General features: G+C 45.1%; 1 protein-coding gene across 3 annotated transcripts in view; it reads left to right on the top strand.

Annotated features, from left to right (window-relative positions):
- The window catches only part of ttyh2 (tweety family member 2), a 122,975-nt gene that overhangs the window by 27,113 nt on the left and 80,958 nt on the right, over window positions 1–14,904 (top strand). For all 3 annotated transcript variants that reach the window (XM_021576244.3, XM_021576242.3, XM_090212860.1), the window contains exon 2: window positions 4,913–5,085. In XM_021576244.3, coding sequence (XP_021431919.2) covers window positions 4,913–5,085 — 173 coding nt within the window. The remainder of the gene's footprint in view (window positions 1–4,912; window positions 5,086–14,904) is intronic.

Genomic DNA, 14,904 nt, shown 5'->3' with positions numbered 1-14,904 from the left:
GAAGTCTCGCGATTTTGCACATCTGAGTTTAAAAACTCTGTGGTTGTAATGTAAACCACTCCCTCGTTGCCTCCTTGGAGATTTATTTTCCCTGCCTTTTGGCAGCACATGATGCTGCCTCTTTTGTCCCAACAGTCCCATGCTCCCTTGGTGCAGCAGTGTGAGAACCAGTGCTTGTAAGCTACAACCTGACAGGAATGAATGGACGAAACCAGACTGCATTATCCAAATTGTCGGTCACGATGCTGAGAAACTGCAATCGGCTATTAGTTAGTTAGGCTAGTCGTTGCTGTGGCTGAAGCACCTCTTTTGTTCTCCCATGTCCTTATCATGGCCGACTCCTGCCCCCCCCCCCCCCCCCCCCCGCCCCCCTCTCTCTTCCGCTATCTTTCTCCTCTAGCCCATTCTCTCTTTCTCATCTCTCCACACACCATGTTGTTTTTCTATACTCATCATCCAATATTATGTTTTACTCCCTCCTCCACCCCCTCTCCTCCCTTCCTTCCCTCTCTCCCTGGGAATTAATTTCTGCTGAGCTACATCTTCCTATCTTCCTCTCCTCCATCACTGCCTCCAAGTCCCCCCCTCCCCCCATCAAGGGATGAGGTAGAAACAAAAAGTGGGGATGTGGTGGTGGTGGGTGAGTGGAGGAAGGAGGGTGTTGCCTGCTTAGTCCAAGCCCCGTAGAAACTGGGGCAGCTCTGAGCTCTGCAAAGCAAACCCACCGATGCTCACCTCTGCGTTTATTTCTGTAGTAAAACAAGGTACAAATGATGGATGAAACGTAGCACATTGGAGTAAAATGATTGCATCAGTCTAAAATATTCTGTATGAATAATGGTGTGTGTCTCTGGCCTGAGAGTGATAAATTGTGTCTTCAGGGAGAATGATCAAGCTATCTACTATAAAATGACATTTTACTCGGATGCCTCTGTGGAGGTTAGTGATGGTCTCTTCTCTCAGTGTGTGTGTGTGTGTGTGTGTTAGGTTTAGAGTGAGGTTTAGGGTTAGGGGTTAGGGAAAATAGGATTTTGAATTTAGGTCCCTACAGGGATAGTAAAACATATGCAGTGTGTGTGTGTGTGTATTTCCCAGCTCACTGACTTGCCTCAGTGCAGAATACAGTTGATCCCATTATAATTTTAAAAAATGTATGTATTTTTCCACCCCCACTCTTTTACATGAGAGAAATGACAGGAGAAAGGGAGACAGAGAGAGAGTGGGGAGTGATTTTGTTAAAACCGTGAGTGCAGACACTGAATCAACTCTCCAACTCTTCATAATATCCTAGTTTATTAATTGAATGCCTTATAGCTCTTAGCCCTATCCTCACCACATTCCATATTCTCTCTCTCTGCATTTTTCTTTTCTGTCATCCACCACATAGGCCTATTCATTCCTTACCTCCGTACCTCCCTGTTTGCTCAAGAGGAATCACAAGATGCAGTGTGTGTAGCTTCAGCAGGGCTGCCTGTCACATGCTGCTTAATTCAAATAGGCTGGGAGTGATAATTCCCCTTTTCACTCATCCTCAGTGCTCCCTCGACAGAGACCAAGGGCAACCACCAAACCTGGCCGTTGCCATGGCGATGTGAAGGGGGGCGGGGGGAAGGTTAGTGGAGCTCATTTGCCCCTTCCCAACTCCCATCTCCCAGCCAAGTGGTTTCATTCCGACCCCTCCCCATAATCTCACCCCAACAGCCCCCCTGTAGCCCCCATCTCATCTAATATCCTCACCTAAAATGCACTGTAGGACCCCCTCCATCTTCTCTCATCCCCCTTTTGAGTACTTCTCACTCCAGGGTGGTTAACCCTCCACCTCCAAGTCACTCCCGCACTCAGGGTCATCACCCCCATCCAACCCCCACCCCTTAACCTAACCAGGGTCCGATTTGATTTGTTTTACCAAGAGCACCTTTTAACCCATTTAAGCTAAGTGGGTGCCTTTTTTTGACCACACACACACAGAGACACCAATAAACATCTGTGCTACAGCGAACAGACTGTTTCTCTCTACACACATGCTCACACCTCTATCATCAAACATGTTCTACGGTAGGGATGGGCATCTGCGGCCCCTCATGAAGAGTTCAGATTTTGTGGTCCCCACCCCCATCAAAAGTTGCCCATCCCTGTTCTACAGGGGATGGGTGGGCAGTATGACAGAAGGGTAAGAAAAGGGGGGATGGTGATGAGGGTCTTATGGTCTTTTGATTGAACTGGCCCCCTCTGGACACTTCCTCTATGGTAGCATCCCAAATGGTACCCCTATATAGTGGACTACAGGGCTCTGATCAAAAATAGTGGACTACATGCAGAATGGGGTGCCATTTGGAATACAGCCTATGTTTTATAGCTGGGTATTGATTTCACCAGATGAGCCCTTTCTCCCCTTACCTCCCCCTCTCTGCAGGAGAGGCATGTAGCCATGAAAATGGGACATGAGGCATCAGGCATCCCTCCCTCACTCCTCAACAGATGGAGGTGAGGTTGGAGGATTAGGAAGACGGGGCATAATGGGGATTAATCAGGATGCAAAGAGGCGTGAGGAATTAAGATAACTAGCCTGGTATGTATGCATACTGAACGCATTGAGGTATTATGGTTATGAGCTTACATTCAGAACAGCTCTAACTATAATGCCCTCAATAGTATTACAGAACAGGTGACATCATCACAGCACGTAAACAGACAGATGGCTATGGACAGACAGGAAGACAAGCAGAAAGGCAAACAGACATACAGGCAGGCAGGCTGGCAGACATACAGCCATACGGACAGACAGATAGACAAATGTAAGATTGACAAAAAGGGTGAGACAGAGAAAGAGGCATAATAATAGGTAACAACAAATAATACTATTGCTGTCTGGGTAGCTATTCTTGTCCCATCCCCTTCACCTCTCTCTGGAGGAGGGAGGGATGGTGTGAGGGAGTGAGGAGGGATGGGGAAAGAATAAGAGAGGGGTATGAGAAAGCACCTGCTCCCCAGATGAAACTGAAGGAAGAAGGGATCCTCTTCTCCTCTCTACTCACCTCTCCCCTCCTCTCATCTCCTCTCTTTTCCTCTCTACTCTCCCTTCCTCTCCCCTCCTCTCCCCTCCTCTCTTCTCCTCTCTTCTCACCTCACCTCTCTGCTCCTCCCCTCCTCTCATCTCCTCTCCCCTCCTCTCTACACACCTCTCCTCTTTTCTCCTCTCTACTCACCTCTCCCCTCCTCTCCTCTCCCCTCCCCTCCCCTCCTCTCTTCTCCTCTCTACTCACCTCTCCCCTCCTCTACACACCTCTCTCCTCCTCTCCACACACCTCTCCCCTCCTCTCATCTCCTCTCCCCGCCTCTCATCTCCTCTCCCCGCCTCTCATCTCCTCTCCGCTCCTCTCCCCTGCTCTCTTCTCCTCTCTACTCACTTCTCCCCTCCTCTCTTCTCCTCTCCCCTCCTCTCTTCTCCTCTCTACTCACCTCTCCCCTCCTCTTCTCTCCTCTCCCCTCCTCTCTACTCACCTCTCCCCTCCTCTCATCTCCTCTCCTCATCTCCTCCCCCCTCCTTTCATCTCCTCTCCCCTCCTCTCCCCTGCTCTCTTCACCTCTCCCCTCCTCTCTTCTCTCTCCTACTCTCTTCTCCTCTCTACTCACCTTTCCCCTCCTCTCATCTCCTCTACCCTCCTCTCCCCTCCTCTCTTCTCCTCTCTACTCACCTCTCCCCTCCTCTCCCCTCCTTTCTACTCACCTCTCCCCTCCTCTCATCTCCTCTCCCCACCTCTCATCTCCTCTCCCCTCCTCTCTTATCCTCTCCCCTCCTCTCCCCTCTTCTCACCTCCTCTCATCTCCTTTCCCTTCCTCTCATCTCCTCTCCCCTCCTCTCATCTCCTCTCCCCTCCCCTACTCTCTTATCCTCTCTACTCTCCTCTCCTCTCCTCTCCTCTCCTCTCCTCTCATTTCCTCTCCCCACTTCTCCACTTCTCTCATCTCTTCTCATTTCCTCTCCCCACCTCTCCACTCCTCTCATCTCCTCTCCTCTCATCTCCTCTCACAGGTTCATGACTACATTTCTCGTCCTCTGGCTCTTATCCACACACATGCATAAATCACACATTCAAATGATGTGCCATTTATGCAGAATACTTTGCTCTCCTCATTCAATTACATTTCCATCCAATTTAATGGCTTTATTGGCATGGGAAACATATGTTAACATTGCCAGAGCAAGTGAACTAGATAATAAAGAAAAGGGAAATAAACAATACAAATGGACAGTAAATATTATACTCACAAAAGTTCCACAAGAATAAATACATTACAAATGTCATATTATGTGCAAATAGTTAAAGTACAAAAGGGAAAAAAATAAACATAAATATGGGTTGTATTTACAATGGTGTTTGTTCTTAACTGGTTGCCCTTTTCACAAATCTTGCTGCTGTGATGGCACACTGTGGTATTTCACCCAATAGATATGGGAGTTTATCAAAATTGGGTTTGTTCAAATTCTTTGTGTATCTGTGTTCTCTGACTGTCATCACTCAAGCTTCATTCAATCTTTATCTGGATCCTCAAAGGATCAGAGAGTGATGAGTGTCAATGCTGATGCTGTGTGTTTGATGTACCTATGCATCAGTATGCAAACTGAACAAATGCTCAAAGAAATTACATCTAAAATTGCTGTAGTGAATGAGTTGCCATGCAGAGTGAGTCCCGAGGTTGAGGATACCTTCTACTGTGTGTTCTGTTTTTGACATTGACATTGATATCCAGTTATTTAACTCTCTCTCTCTCTCTCTCTCTCTCTCTCTCTCTCTCTCTCTCTCTCTCATATATATATATATATATATACTATCTTTTTCTATCTCTATCCTCTATCACCCCCCCCCCCCCCCCCCCGTCTCTCTTGCTCTCTCTCCATCTCTCCCAATAGTCGTTAATCTTCCTGGGCTGTGTGGCGGCTGCGGGCCTGGGCCTGAATCTGCTCTGTCTGGCTATCTACCTGAGCTGTCTGTGCTGCTGTCGGAAAGACGAGGAGGAGGAGAGCAAGAGGCCCAACTCCTGCTGTGTCACCTGGTCCGCCGTCGTCGCTGGACTCATCAGCTGGTGAGAAAGACACTATTACAATTACTAACCCACCTACTGTCTGTCATGGTAGTCTGTTATGGGACTAGTGGTGGGCTCACAGTCCTGAGAAAATAGAAAATGTCCACAGACAATAGGGTAGGTAGGCGACCACAGCACTCCAAATGTTTCATTAATAAAAGTCATCCATGTAAGGGAATTTCCTCTTTTTTCACCCAACTTTGAACCTCAATCCAATGACATGGTGACATTTTCTGTGGATTTCACGTTAATTGACAACTCAACCAAATGTAAATCAAAACTAGAAGTTCAACTGACGTCTGTACCCAGTGGGTTGTTTCCCCTCATCAATGTTGTTATATATCAAGGGAAGTACTTAGAATGACATTAGCTGAAAGAATTCCCTTTGATCAAAGACAAGGAGACAAACAAAAATGTACTTCAAAGAACTTTTCACTACCTCACTCTCTTTGTGGTAAAACTTTACAAAGGCTTGAATTATCTAATAGAATCTGTCTGCCAATAGGGTCTGCGGGGAACCCCTTGGGATGTGGGTTACATCATCTGATCTGTATTGATAAGGTTCAGGATCATTGTCATCTCCTGGAAAGTGTCCCAAATGGCACCCTATTCCCTATTTAGTAAAATAATTTTGACGGGGTTTATAGGGCTTTGGTCAAAAGTAGTGCACTATGTAGGGAATAGGGTGTCATTAGGGATTCATCCGAGATGGTCGTCCGCACAATGTGCCCTAATTGAATCTGTTTGGAGCAGTGGGCACTTGTGTCCTCCATCTCATGACAGTCATCATCTCAGTCCAGTGCTCTGTTCTTATTGAGTTATGTTGGTCACTGGCATTTCCTCTCGTCAGCCATGCTGCAGACAGACACACACACACACACGCGCGCGCGCACGCACACACGCACACACACACACACACACACGCAAACAAACACACACGCGCAAACGAACACACAGACTCACAGTGTTGTAACTTTAATGTGTTACAGAGTTAATGTTTAGGTTAATTTATGGAGCTGTATCTAAAGATATTTCTTTACAGTTATTTACATATGTAATTGTATTGGTTTGTATTGAATTACGCTTTTTGACTGCAAGTTCCAGAATGCACGCCCAATTTTTCAGTTTTTGATTTGTTAAAAAAGTTTGAAATATCCAATAAATGTCGTTCCACTTCATGATTGTGTCCCACTTGTTGTTGATTCTTCACAAAAAAATACAGTTTTATATCTTTATGTTTGAAGCCTGAAATGTGGCAAAAGGTCGCAAAGTTCAAGGGGGCCGAATACTTTCGCAAGGCACTGTATGTGCAGGTGCAAGTTGATTAAGCTGACTTTCCGATAGCATCTTACCTGCATTGCTCTGTAGTATCTAAAGTTGTTAAATGTAACGTGAACAAGTATTATTACTAAAAGAACCTTTCATATCAAACCCGACGTCCCGAGTCATTACTTTGAAGTTAGTAAAATATTTGTGCCGAAACACGGAATATGAGCTGCGACGAAGAAGTGGCTGAAATGGCTGAGGAGGAACGTCGGCATGAAGCAGAAAGAATGAGACGTGGTGCCTCGAATGTGGTGCCTCGAATGAGTACCATTCGAGGCACCACAACGCGGATTTTGAATCAGATTGACGTGGAAATATCCCAGTCAAATCCGGATACCGATCACTTGAGTACATTGTTGGAATTGCTATCAGCTAAGGAGGACAGTTTGTTTGAACTCGATCGTGGAATTGAAAAGTTAACGCCATTGGACGGATTATCATGCTGAAGAGTCGTGCACAGAGTGATAATGAAGAAACAGGACGTCAATCCACTACCAGCACGGGTGAGTGACGCTAACTCAAACATATCACAGAGACAATCAGTAAGGCTACCAAAGTTGATTATTGAGAAATTCTATGGAGATGTCAGTATGTGGCAGGAGTTTTGGAGCCAGTATGAGACTGCTATTCACAACAATGATTCACTGTGTAATAAAGAGAAGTTTACCTATCTGAAAACGCATCTCACTGGACCAGCTGCAAAGGCAGTAGCAGGACTGATGTTAACAGACAGTAACTATGATAATGCAATCGCTCTACTCAAGACCAGATTTAGAATTAAAGATCTTGTGATTAGTGCTCACATGTCAAAGCTACTGAATCTCACACCTGTGAAGAAATCCTCTGATCTAAATGCATTGAGGCAGCTATATGATGAATGTGAAATTCAGATTAGGAGCCTGGAATCACTGGGTGTAGTGTCAGAAACCTATGGAAGCCTACTATGCCCAATCTTACTGCAGATGATTCCAGAGGACATAGCTCTTGACTATAATCGTCATAGGGGAGCAGATGATGAATGGAAAGTGTCTGAGATTATCAGTTTCCTACAGAAAGAGGTCCAGAGCAGGGAGAGAGCGCTACAAGTGACAAGATCATACAACCAACAGAAAGAGAGCAAACCATGGAACAAGTCATGCTTCTCCAATGAAATGAAAACAAAAAGACCCATCTGCTGCAGCACTGCATACAGCCAGCCAGAAGGAACAACAAACGTGTCTATTCTGTGACAGTGCAGACCACAAATCAGAAAACTGCCCTGACCACAATATTGCTACCCGCAAAGAGAAACTAAAGAAAATGGGAAGATGCTTTGTATGTTTAGGACAGAGACACATAGCAAAATTCTGTAAAGTCAAAGATGTGTCATGTGCAACATGTGGAAGCAGACATCACATTCCGGTGCGTACCAGTAAGAGGAGTGAGGTGCAACCCCCTACTGTTTCTGTAGATGCTGTTGTTTCCTCAGTTATTCCTCATTCAGTGAAGATGAAACCAGATGGACAGAACACTGTGTTGCTACAAACGGCAAAGGCATGGGTAGAAGGCCAATCGGGCAGGAAGATAGCTCGTTGCTTACTAGATGGAGGCAGTCAGAGAAGCTTCATACATGAAAACCTTGTGAAGGGCTTGAAGCTACCAGTAATTAGACAAGAGGCACTCACTCTTCACACGTTTGGCTCCTCTGCCCCAGCAACATCCCAACGCAAAACAGTGAAAGTCATCTTGGAGAATGTCTGGGACAAACAGCAGAGAATAGAGATAGAGGCAATTGAAAACCCACAAGTGTGCACAGCTGTGATGAAGGTTCCTGGTGAACGGATTCAGCATGAGCTCAGTAAAAGGGGACTGCAGCTCGCAGACTTTCCAGGAGATGACAATGATCCTGAACTCTCTGTCCTGATAGGAGCCGACTACTACTGGCAGATAGTATCAGGCAGAGTGGAGCGACTGACGGAGACGCTAGTTGCTTTAGAGAGCACCTTTGGATGGTCGGTGCACGGACCCGTGTCCATGTCAAGTGTCGCCGAGGCAACCTGCATGTTCATCCCACTTGATGAAGACACATTAGTCTCCAAGCAACTGCATGCATTCTGGGAGCTTGAGTCGCTGGGTATTCTAAGCGAGAAAACACAGAACCCAGAGGAAAACGAGGCTCTACAAAGGTTCGAGGAAACAACCACCTTCAAAGATGGGCAATACCATGTGGAGTTGCCATGGAAACGAGAAATGCCAGAACTCCAAGACAACTATAGAATCGCCAAGAAACGGTTTGAAGGTCTGAAGAAAAGGCTGAAGAAGGATGTGACGTTGTACAGCAGATACAATGAAGTTGTAGAAGACTACTTACAACAAGATATGGCAGAGGATGTGCCCAAGGACAACGCATCAAGTGCAGACAACGTAAAATACTACTTACCTCACCATGCAGTACTCCGAGAAGATAAGGTGACAACAAACCTGAGAGTGGTGTTTGATGCCTCGTCCCATGAAGATGGCTGTCCATCCCTCAATGACTGTCTACTCACAGGACCGAACCTGAATCCGGATCTGCTCAGCGTTCTGATAAAGTTCAGACTACATGAGATGGCATTCATGGCAGACATCAAGAAAGCTTTCCTGCAGATATCCCTAGCAGAGAGAGACAGAGACGCCGTGAGATTTCTATTGCTCACTGGCCCACCAAGGGGAGAAAATGAAGAGGAGCTGCGTGTGCTGAGGATGAAAAGAGTGGTATTTGGAGCTTCCCCAAGTCCAATTTTGCTGGCAGCTACAATCAGGAAGCACCTGAAACAATATGAAACAGAACAACCAGAAGTTGTAGAGATACTGAGAGAGTCACTCTACGTAGATGACTTCATTGCAAGTTCACGCAATGTTGAAGAGGCTTACCTTGTGACAACTCCTGCAAAGCGAATGCTGTTGATTGCAGGCATGGACCTCTGCAAATGGATGACCAATTCTCCTGAATTGAAAACAAAATGGGAGGAGAGTACGACAACTGACCACCCGTTGACGTTACAAACACAAGGATTAGTGCTGAAGGTTTTAGGTTTAGTATGCAGGCCGGAAACGGATGACTTTGTGTTTGACCTCAGGCCGCTACTGAGCATTCTAAAGCAAAAGCAAAACACAAAGAGAAGTGTTCTGCAGTCGTCTGCACCTATCTTCGACCCTCTTTGTTTCTTAACTCCCTTCACCATGTTCCAGGAAATGTGGGAGAGGGGACTCAGCTGGGACGAAGAATTACCACCTGATCTGACACAAGAATGGCAACAGTGGTGTTCAGAACTACCCCAGTTACACCAGCTCACCATACCAAGGTGGTACCGAACAGACATGCGGCCACAGAATAACCACACCCTGAAACTACACGTGTTCTGTGATGCAAGTGAAAGGGCTTACAGTATAGTAGCTTACTTGCAAGGTGAGTCACAAGACAGGGAAACAACAAGTCTAGTCGCATCCAAGTCCAGGGTAGCCCCACTTAAGAAAATGACGCCTCCACGCCTGGAGCTCATGGGAGCTGTGATTGGAGCGAGACTAGCATACAACTTGATGACCACACTGAAAATGGAAGAAAAACAGATTAAAATGTGGACAGACTCGATGATCGTGCTGCATTGGATTTGCAGCTCAGCTCAGAAATGTAAACAGTTTGTTGCGAACAGAGTGACGGAGATCCAGTCCTTGACCAATCCAGAGTCATGGTCACATATTGAAGGGAAAACTAATCCAGCTGACCTCCCTACAAGAGGACAAACTGTTCGAAACTTGACACAGAGCGAGCTATGGTGGAATGGACCCAGAATTCTGACATCACCCAATCAGTCCGAAGAGACTGATGATAACAAGGTTCCGGAAGAGGTGAATATAGAACTCAAGTCCAGTTGCCAGGTTACTGTACAACTCGCAGCAAACAGCACAGACATTACTGAACCTGTGTTGGAGCTTGAAAGGTACAGCAAACTGAAAAGAGTGTTCAGAGTCACCGCCTGGATAAAGAGATTCATAGCCAATGCTCGTACAACCATAAAGATGCAAGGTGAACTGACTGCTGACGAACTGTTCGATGCAGAAAAGTACTGGATTAAGGTAACACAACAACAGAGTTTTGGACAGGAGATCAAACTACCGAAGGCAGGAAAAAGCCTAAACAATGACTGTAAAATCAGAGAACTGAAACCTTTCCTGGACGAACACGAACTACTCAGTGTAGGAGGAAGACTGCAACAGTCCAACTTCACATTCAGAGAGCAGCACCCATGGGTTCTGCCCAATAAGTACAGATACTCAGAAATGCTGATACAGTACCACCATGAGAAGGTGATGCATTCTGGTGCAAGTGACACTCAGCACCCAACACTAAACAAGGAGGAATTGACACGCAGATGGAAGTACAGGCAGAGACTTGTGACCAGTTTCTGGAACTGTTGGCAAAGAGACTACTTGCTGGATCTAAAGTCAGCACACCGCTGTGACACACCACAGCCCACCCCACTGAAAGCGGGTGACGTTGTACTCATTGGAGAAGATAACACACCCAGACAAACCTGGAAACTAGGAAAGATTGAAGAACTGTTTCCAGGCCGAGATGGCCTAGTTATATCATGTTCAGTTCGTACTGCTTCAGGGACTTTGTTGAGGAGACCTATTCAGTTGATATACTGCCTAGAGATCTAGATAAACAGTTGTTCATCGGGGGGAGAGGATGTTGTAACTTTAATGTGTTACAGAGTTAATGTTTAAGTTAATTCATGGAGCTGTATCTAAAGATATTTCTTTACAGTTATTTACATATGTAATTGTATTGGTTTGTATTGAATTACGCTTTTTGACTGCAAGTTCCAGAATGCCTTGCGACAGGAACGAGAGAGATAACGCGCCAATTATGTGCAGGTGCAAGTTGATTAAGCTGACTTTCCGATAGCATCTTACCTGCATTGCTCTGTAGTATCTAAAGTTGTTAAATGTAACGTGAACAAGTATTATTACTAAAATAACCTTTCATATCAAACCCGACGTCCCGAGTCATTACTTTGAAGTTAGTTCATCTAAAACACAGTGCATTCAGAAAGTATTCAGACCCCTTTTTGTTACGTTACAGCTTTATTATAAAATGTATTAAATATATTTTTTTCCTCATCAATCTATACACAATACCCCATCATTTTTACAAAATTCTAAAAATGTAAAACTGAAATATCAAATTTACATAAGTATTCAGACCCTTTACTCAGGACTTTGTTGAAGCACTTTTGGCAGTGATTACAGCCTTGTGTCTTCTTGGGTATGACGCTACAAGCTTGGCACACCTGTATTTGGGGAGTTTCTCCCATTCTTCTATGCAGATCACTTCAAGCTCAGTCAGGTTTGATGGGGAGTGTCACTTCACAGCTATTTTCAGGTCTCTCCAGAGATGTTCAATCGGGTTCAAGTCCCTGGCTGGGCCACTCAAGGACATTCAGAGACTTGTCCGGAAGCCACTCCTGCGTTTTCTTGGCTGTGTGCTTTGGGTCGTTGTCCTGTTGGAAGGTGAACCTTTGCCCCAGTCTGAGGTCCTGAGCACTCTGGAGCAGGTTTTCATCAAGGATCTCTCTGTACTTTACTCCGTTCATTTTTCCCTCGAACCTGACTAGTCTCCCAGTCCCTGCCGCTGAAAAACATCCCCACAGCATGATGTTGCCACCACCATACTTTACTGTAGGAATGGTGCCAGGTTTCCCCAAGACGTGACGTTTGGCATTCAGTCCAAAGAGTTCAATCTTGGTTTCATCAGACCAAAGAATCTTTGGGTGCCTTTTGGCAAACTCCAAGTGGGCTGTCATGTTCCTTTTACTGAGGAATGGATTCCGTCTGGCCACTCTACCATAAAGGCCTGATTGGTGGAGTGCTGCAGAGAGGGTTGTCCTTCTGGAAGGTACTCCCATCTCCACAGAGGAACTCTGGAGCTCTGTCAGAGTGACCATTGAGTTCTTGGTCACCTCCTCTGACCAAGGCCCTTTTTATTTTTTATTTTATTTTATTTATTTTATTTTACCTTTATTTAACCAGGTAGGCAAGTTGAGAACAAGTTCTCATTTAGAATTTCGACCTGGCCAAGATAAAGCAAAGCAGTTCGACAGATGCAACGACACAGAGTTACACATGGAGTAAAACAAACATACAGTCAATAATACAGTATAAACAAGTCTATATACAATGTGAGCAAATGAGGTGAGAAGGGAGGTAAAGGCAAAAAAGGCCATGGTGGCAAGGTAAATACAATATAGCAAGTAAAACACTGGAATGGTAGTTTTGCAATGGAAGAATGTGCAAAGTAGAAATACAAATAATGGGGTGCAAAGGAGCAAAATAAATAAATTAATTAAATACAGTTGGGAAAGAGGTAGTTGTTTGGGCTAAATTATAGGTGGGCTATGTACAGGTGCAGTAATCTGTGAGCTGCTCTGACAGTTGGTGCTTAAAGCTAGTGAGGGAGATAAGTGTTTCCAGTTTCAGAGATTTTTGTAGTTCGTTCCAGTCATTGGCAGCAGAGAACTGGAAAGAGAGGCAGCCAAAGAAAGAATTGGTTTTGGGGGTGACTAGAGAGATATACCTGCTGGAGCGTGTGCTACAGGTGGGAGATGCTATGGTGACCAGCGAGCTGAGATAAGGGGGGACTTTACCTAGCAGGGTCTTGTAGATGACATGGAGCCAGTGGGTTTCAAATCAAATCAAATTTTATTTGTCACATACACATGGTTAGCAGATGTTAATGCGAGTGTAGCGAAATGCTTGTTTGGCGACGAGTATGAAGCGAGGGCCAGCCAACGAGAGCGTACAGATCGCAATGGTGGGTAGTATATGGGGCTTTGGTGACAAAACGGATTGCACTGTGATAGACTGCATCCAATTTGTTGAGTAGGGTATTGGAGGCTATTTTGTAAATGACATCGCCAAAGTTGAGGATTGGTAGGATGGTCAGTTTTACAAGGGTATGTTTGGCAGCATGAGTGAAGGATGCTTTGTTGCGAAATAGGAAGCCAATTCTAGATTTAACTTTGGATTGGAGATGTTTGATATGGGTCTGGAAGGAGAGTTTACAGTCTAACCAGACACCTAAGTATTTGTAGTTGTCCACGTAAGTCAGAGCCGTCCAGAGTAGTGATGTTGGACAGGCGGGTAGGTGCAGGTAGCGATCGGTTGAAGAGCATGCATTTAGTTTTACTTGTATTTAAGAGCAATTGGAGGCCACGGAAGGAGAGTTGTATGACATTGAAGCTTGCCTGGAGGGTTGTTAACACAGTGTCCAAAGAAGGGCCGGAAGTATACAGAATGGTGTCGTATGCGTAGAGGTGGATCAGAGACTCACCAGCAGCAAGAGCGACCTCATTGATGTATACAGAGAAGAGAGTCAGTCCAAGAATTGAACCCTGTGGCACCCCCATAGAGACTGACAGAGGTCCGGACAACAGACCCTCCGATTTGACACACTGAACTCTATCAGAGAAGTAGTTGGTGAACCAGGCGAGGCAATCATTTGAGAAACCAAGGCTGTTGAGTCTGCCGATGAGGATGTGGTGATTGACAGAGTCGAAAGCCTTGTCCAGATCAATGAATACGGCTGCACAGTAATGTTTCTTATCGATGGCGGTTAAGATATCGTTTAGGACCTTGAGCGTGGCTGAGGTGCACCCTTCTCCCCCGATTGCTCAGTTTGGCCGGGCGACCAGCTCTAGGAAGAGTCTTGGTGGTTCCAAACTTCTTCCATTTAAGAATGATAGAGGCCACTGTTTTTTTAGGGACTTTCAATGCTGAAGACATTTTCTGGTACCCTTCCCCAGATCTGTGCCTCGATACATTCCTGTCTCGGCACTTTCCTTCAACCTCATGGCTTGGTTTTTGCTCTGACATGCACTGTCAACTGTGGGACCTTTATATAGACAGGTGTGTGCCTTTCCAAATCATGTCCAATTAATTGCATTTACCACAGGTGGACTCCAATCAAGTTATAGAAACATCTCAAGGATGAGCAATGTAAAGGGTCTGAATACTTATGTAAACAAGGTATTTCTGTTTTTTATTTTGAATTGCAAAATTTCAAAAAACCTATTTTTACTTTGTCATTATGGAGTATTGTGTGTAGATTGATTAGGATTTGTATTTAATCAGTTTGAGAATACTTCTGTAACGTAGAAAAATGTGGAATAAGTCACGGGGTCTGAATACTTTCCGAATGCACTGTACATAAATATACACAAACACACACACCCACACACACATTAAGTGCAGTAGGGTGATCAATGTTAACAGATACCTTATTTAACTCGTTCAGTTCACTGCTGTTGATAAAGACACAAACAGAGGCACAATAATGAATCTCATTGTCTCTAGGCTAGGGTATATTGTTAAACCACACTGACACCACTTTAAGGGATAATCCACCCCAAACCACTAATTCCTTTGATTAAAAGTGTGAAATAGTGTTAAATCCCACAATGCTTGCAGTTA

Source organism: Oncorhynchus mykiss, chromosome 20, assembly GCF_057628025.1.
Source record: "Oncorhynchus mykiss isolate SJ-2025 chromosome 20, ASM5762802v1, whole genome shotgun sequence".
Classification (NCBI taxonomy): Eukaryota; Metazoa; Chordata; class Actinopteri; order Salmoniformes; family Salmonidae; genus Oncorhynchus; species Oncorhynchus mykiss.
Note: the sequence above shows the minus strand (reverse complement) of the source record. Positions and strands in the feature narration are given on the sequence as shown.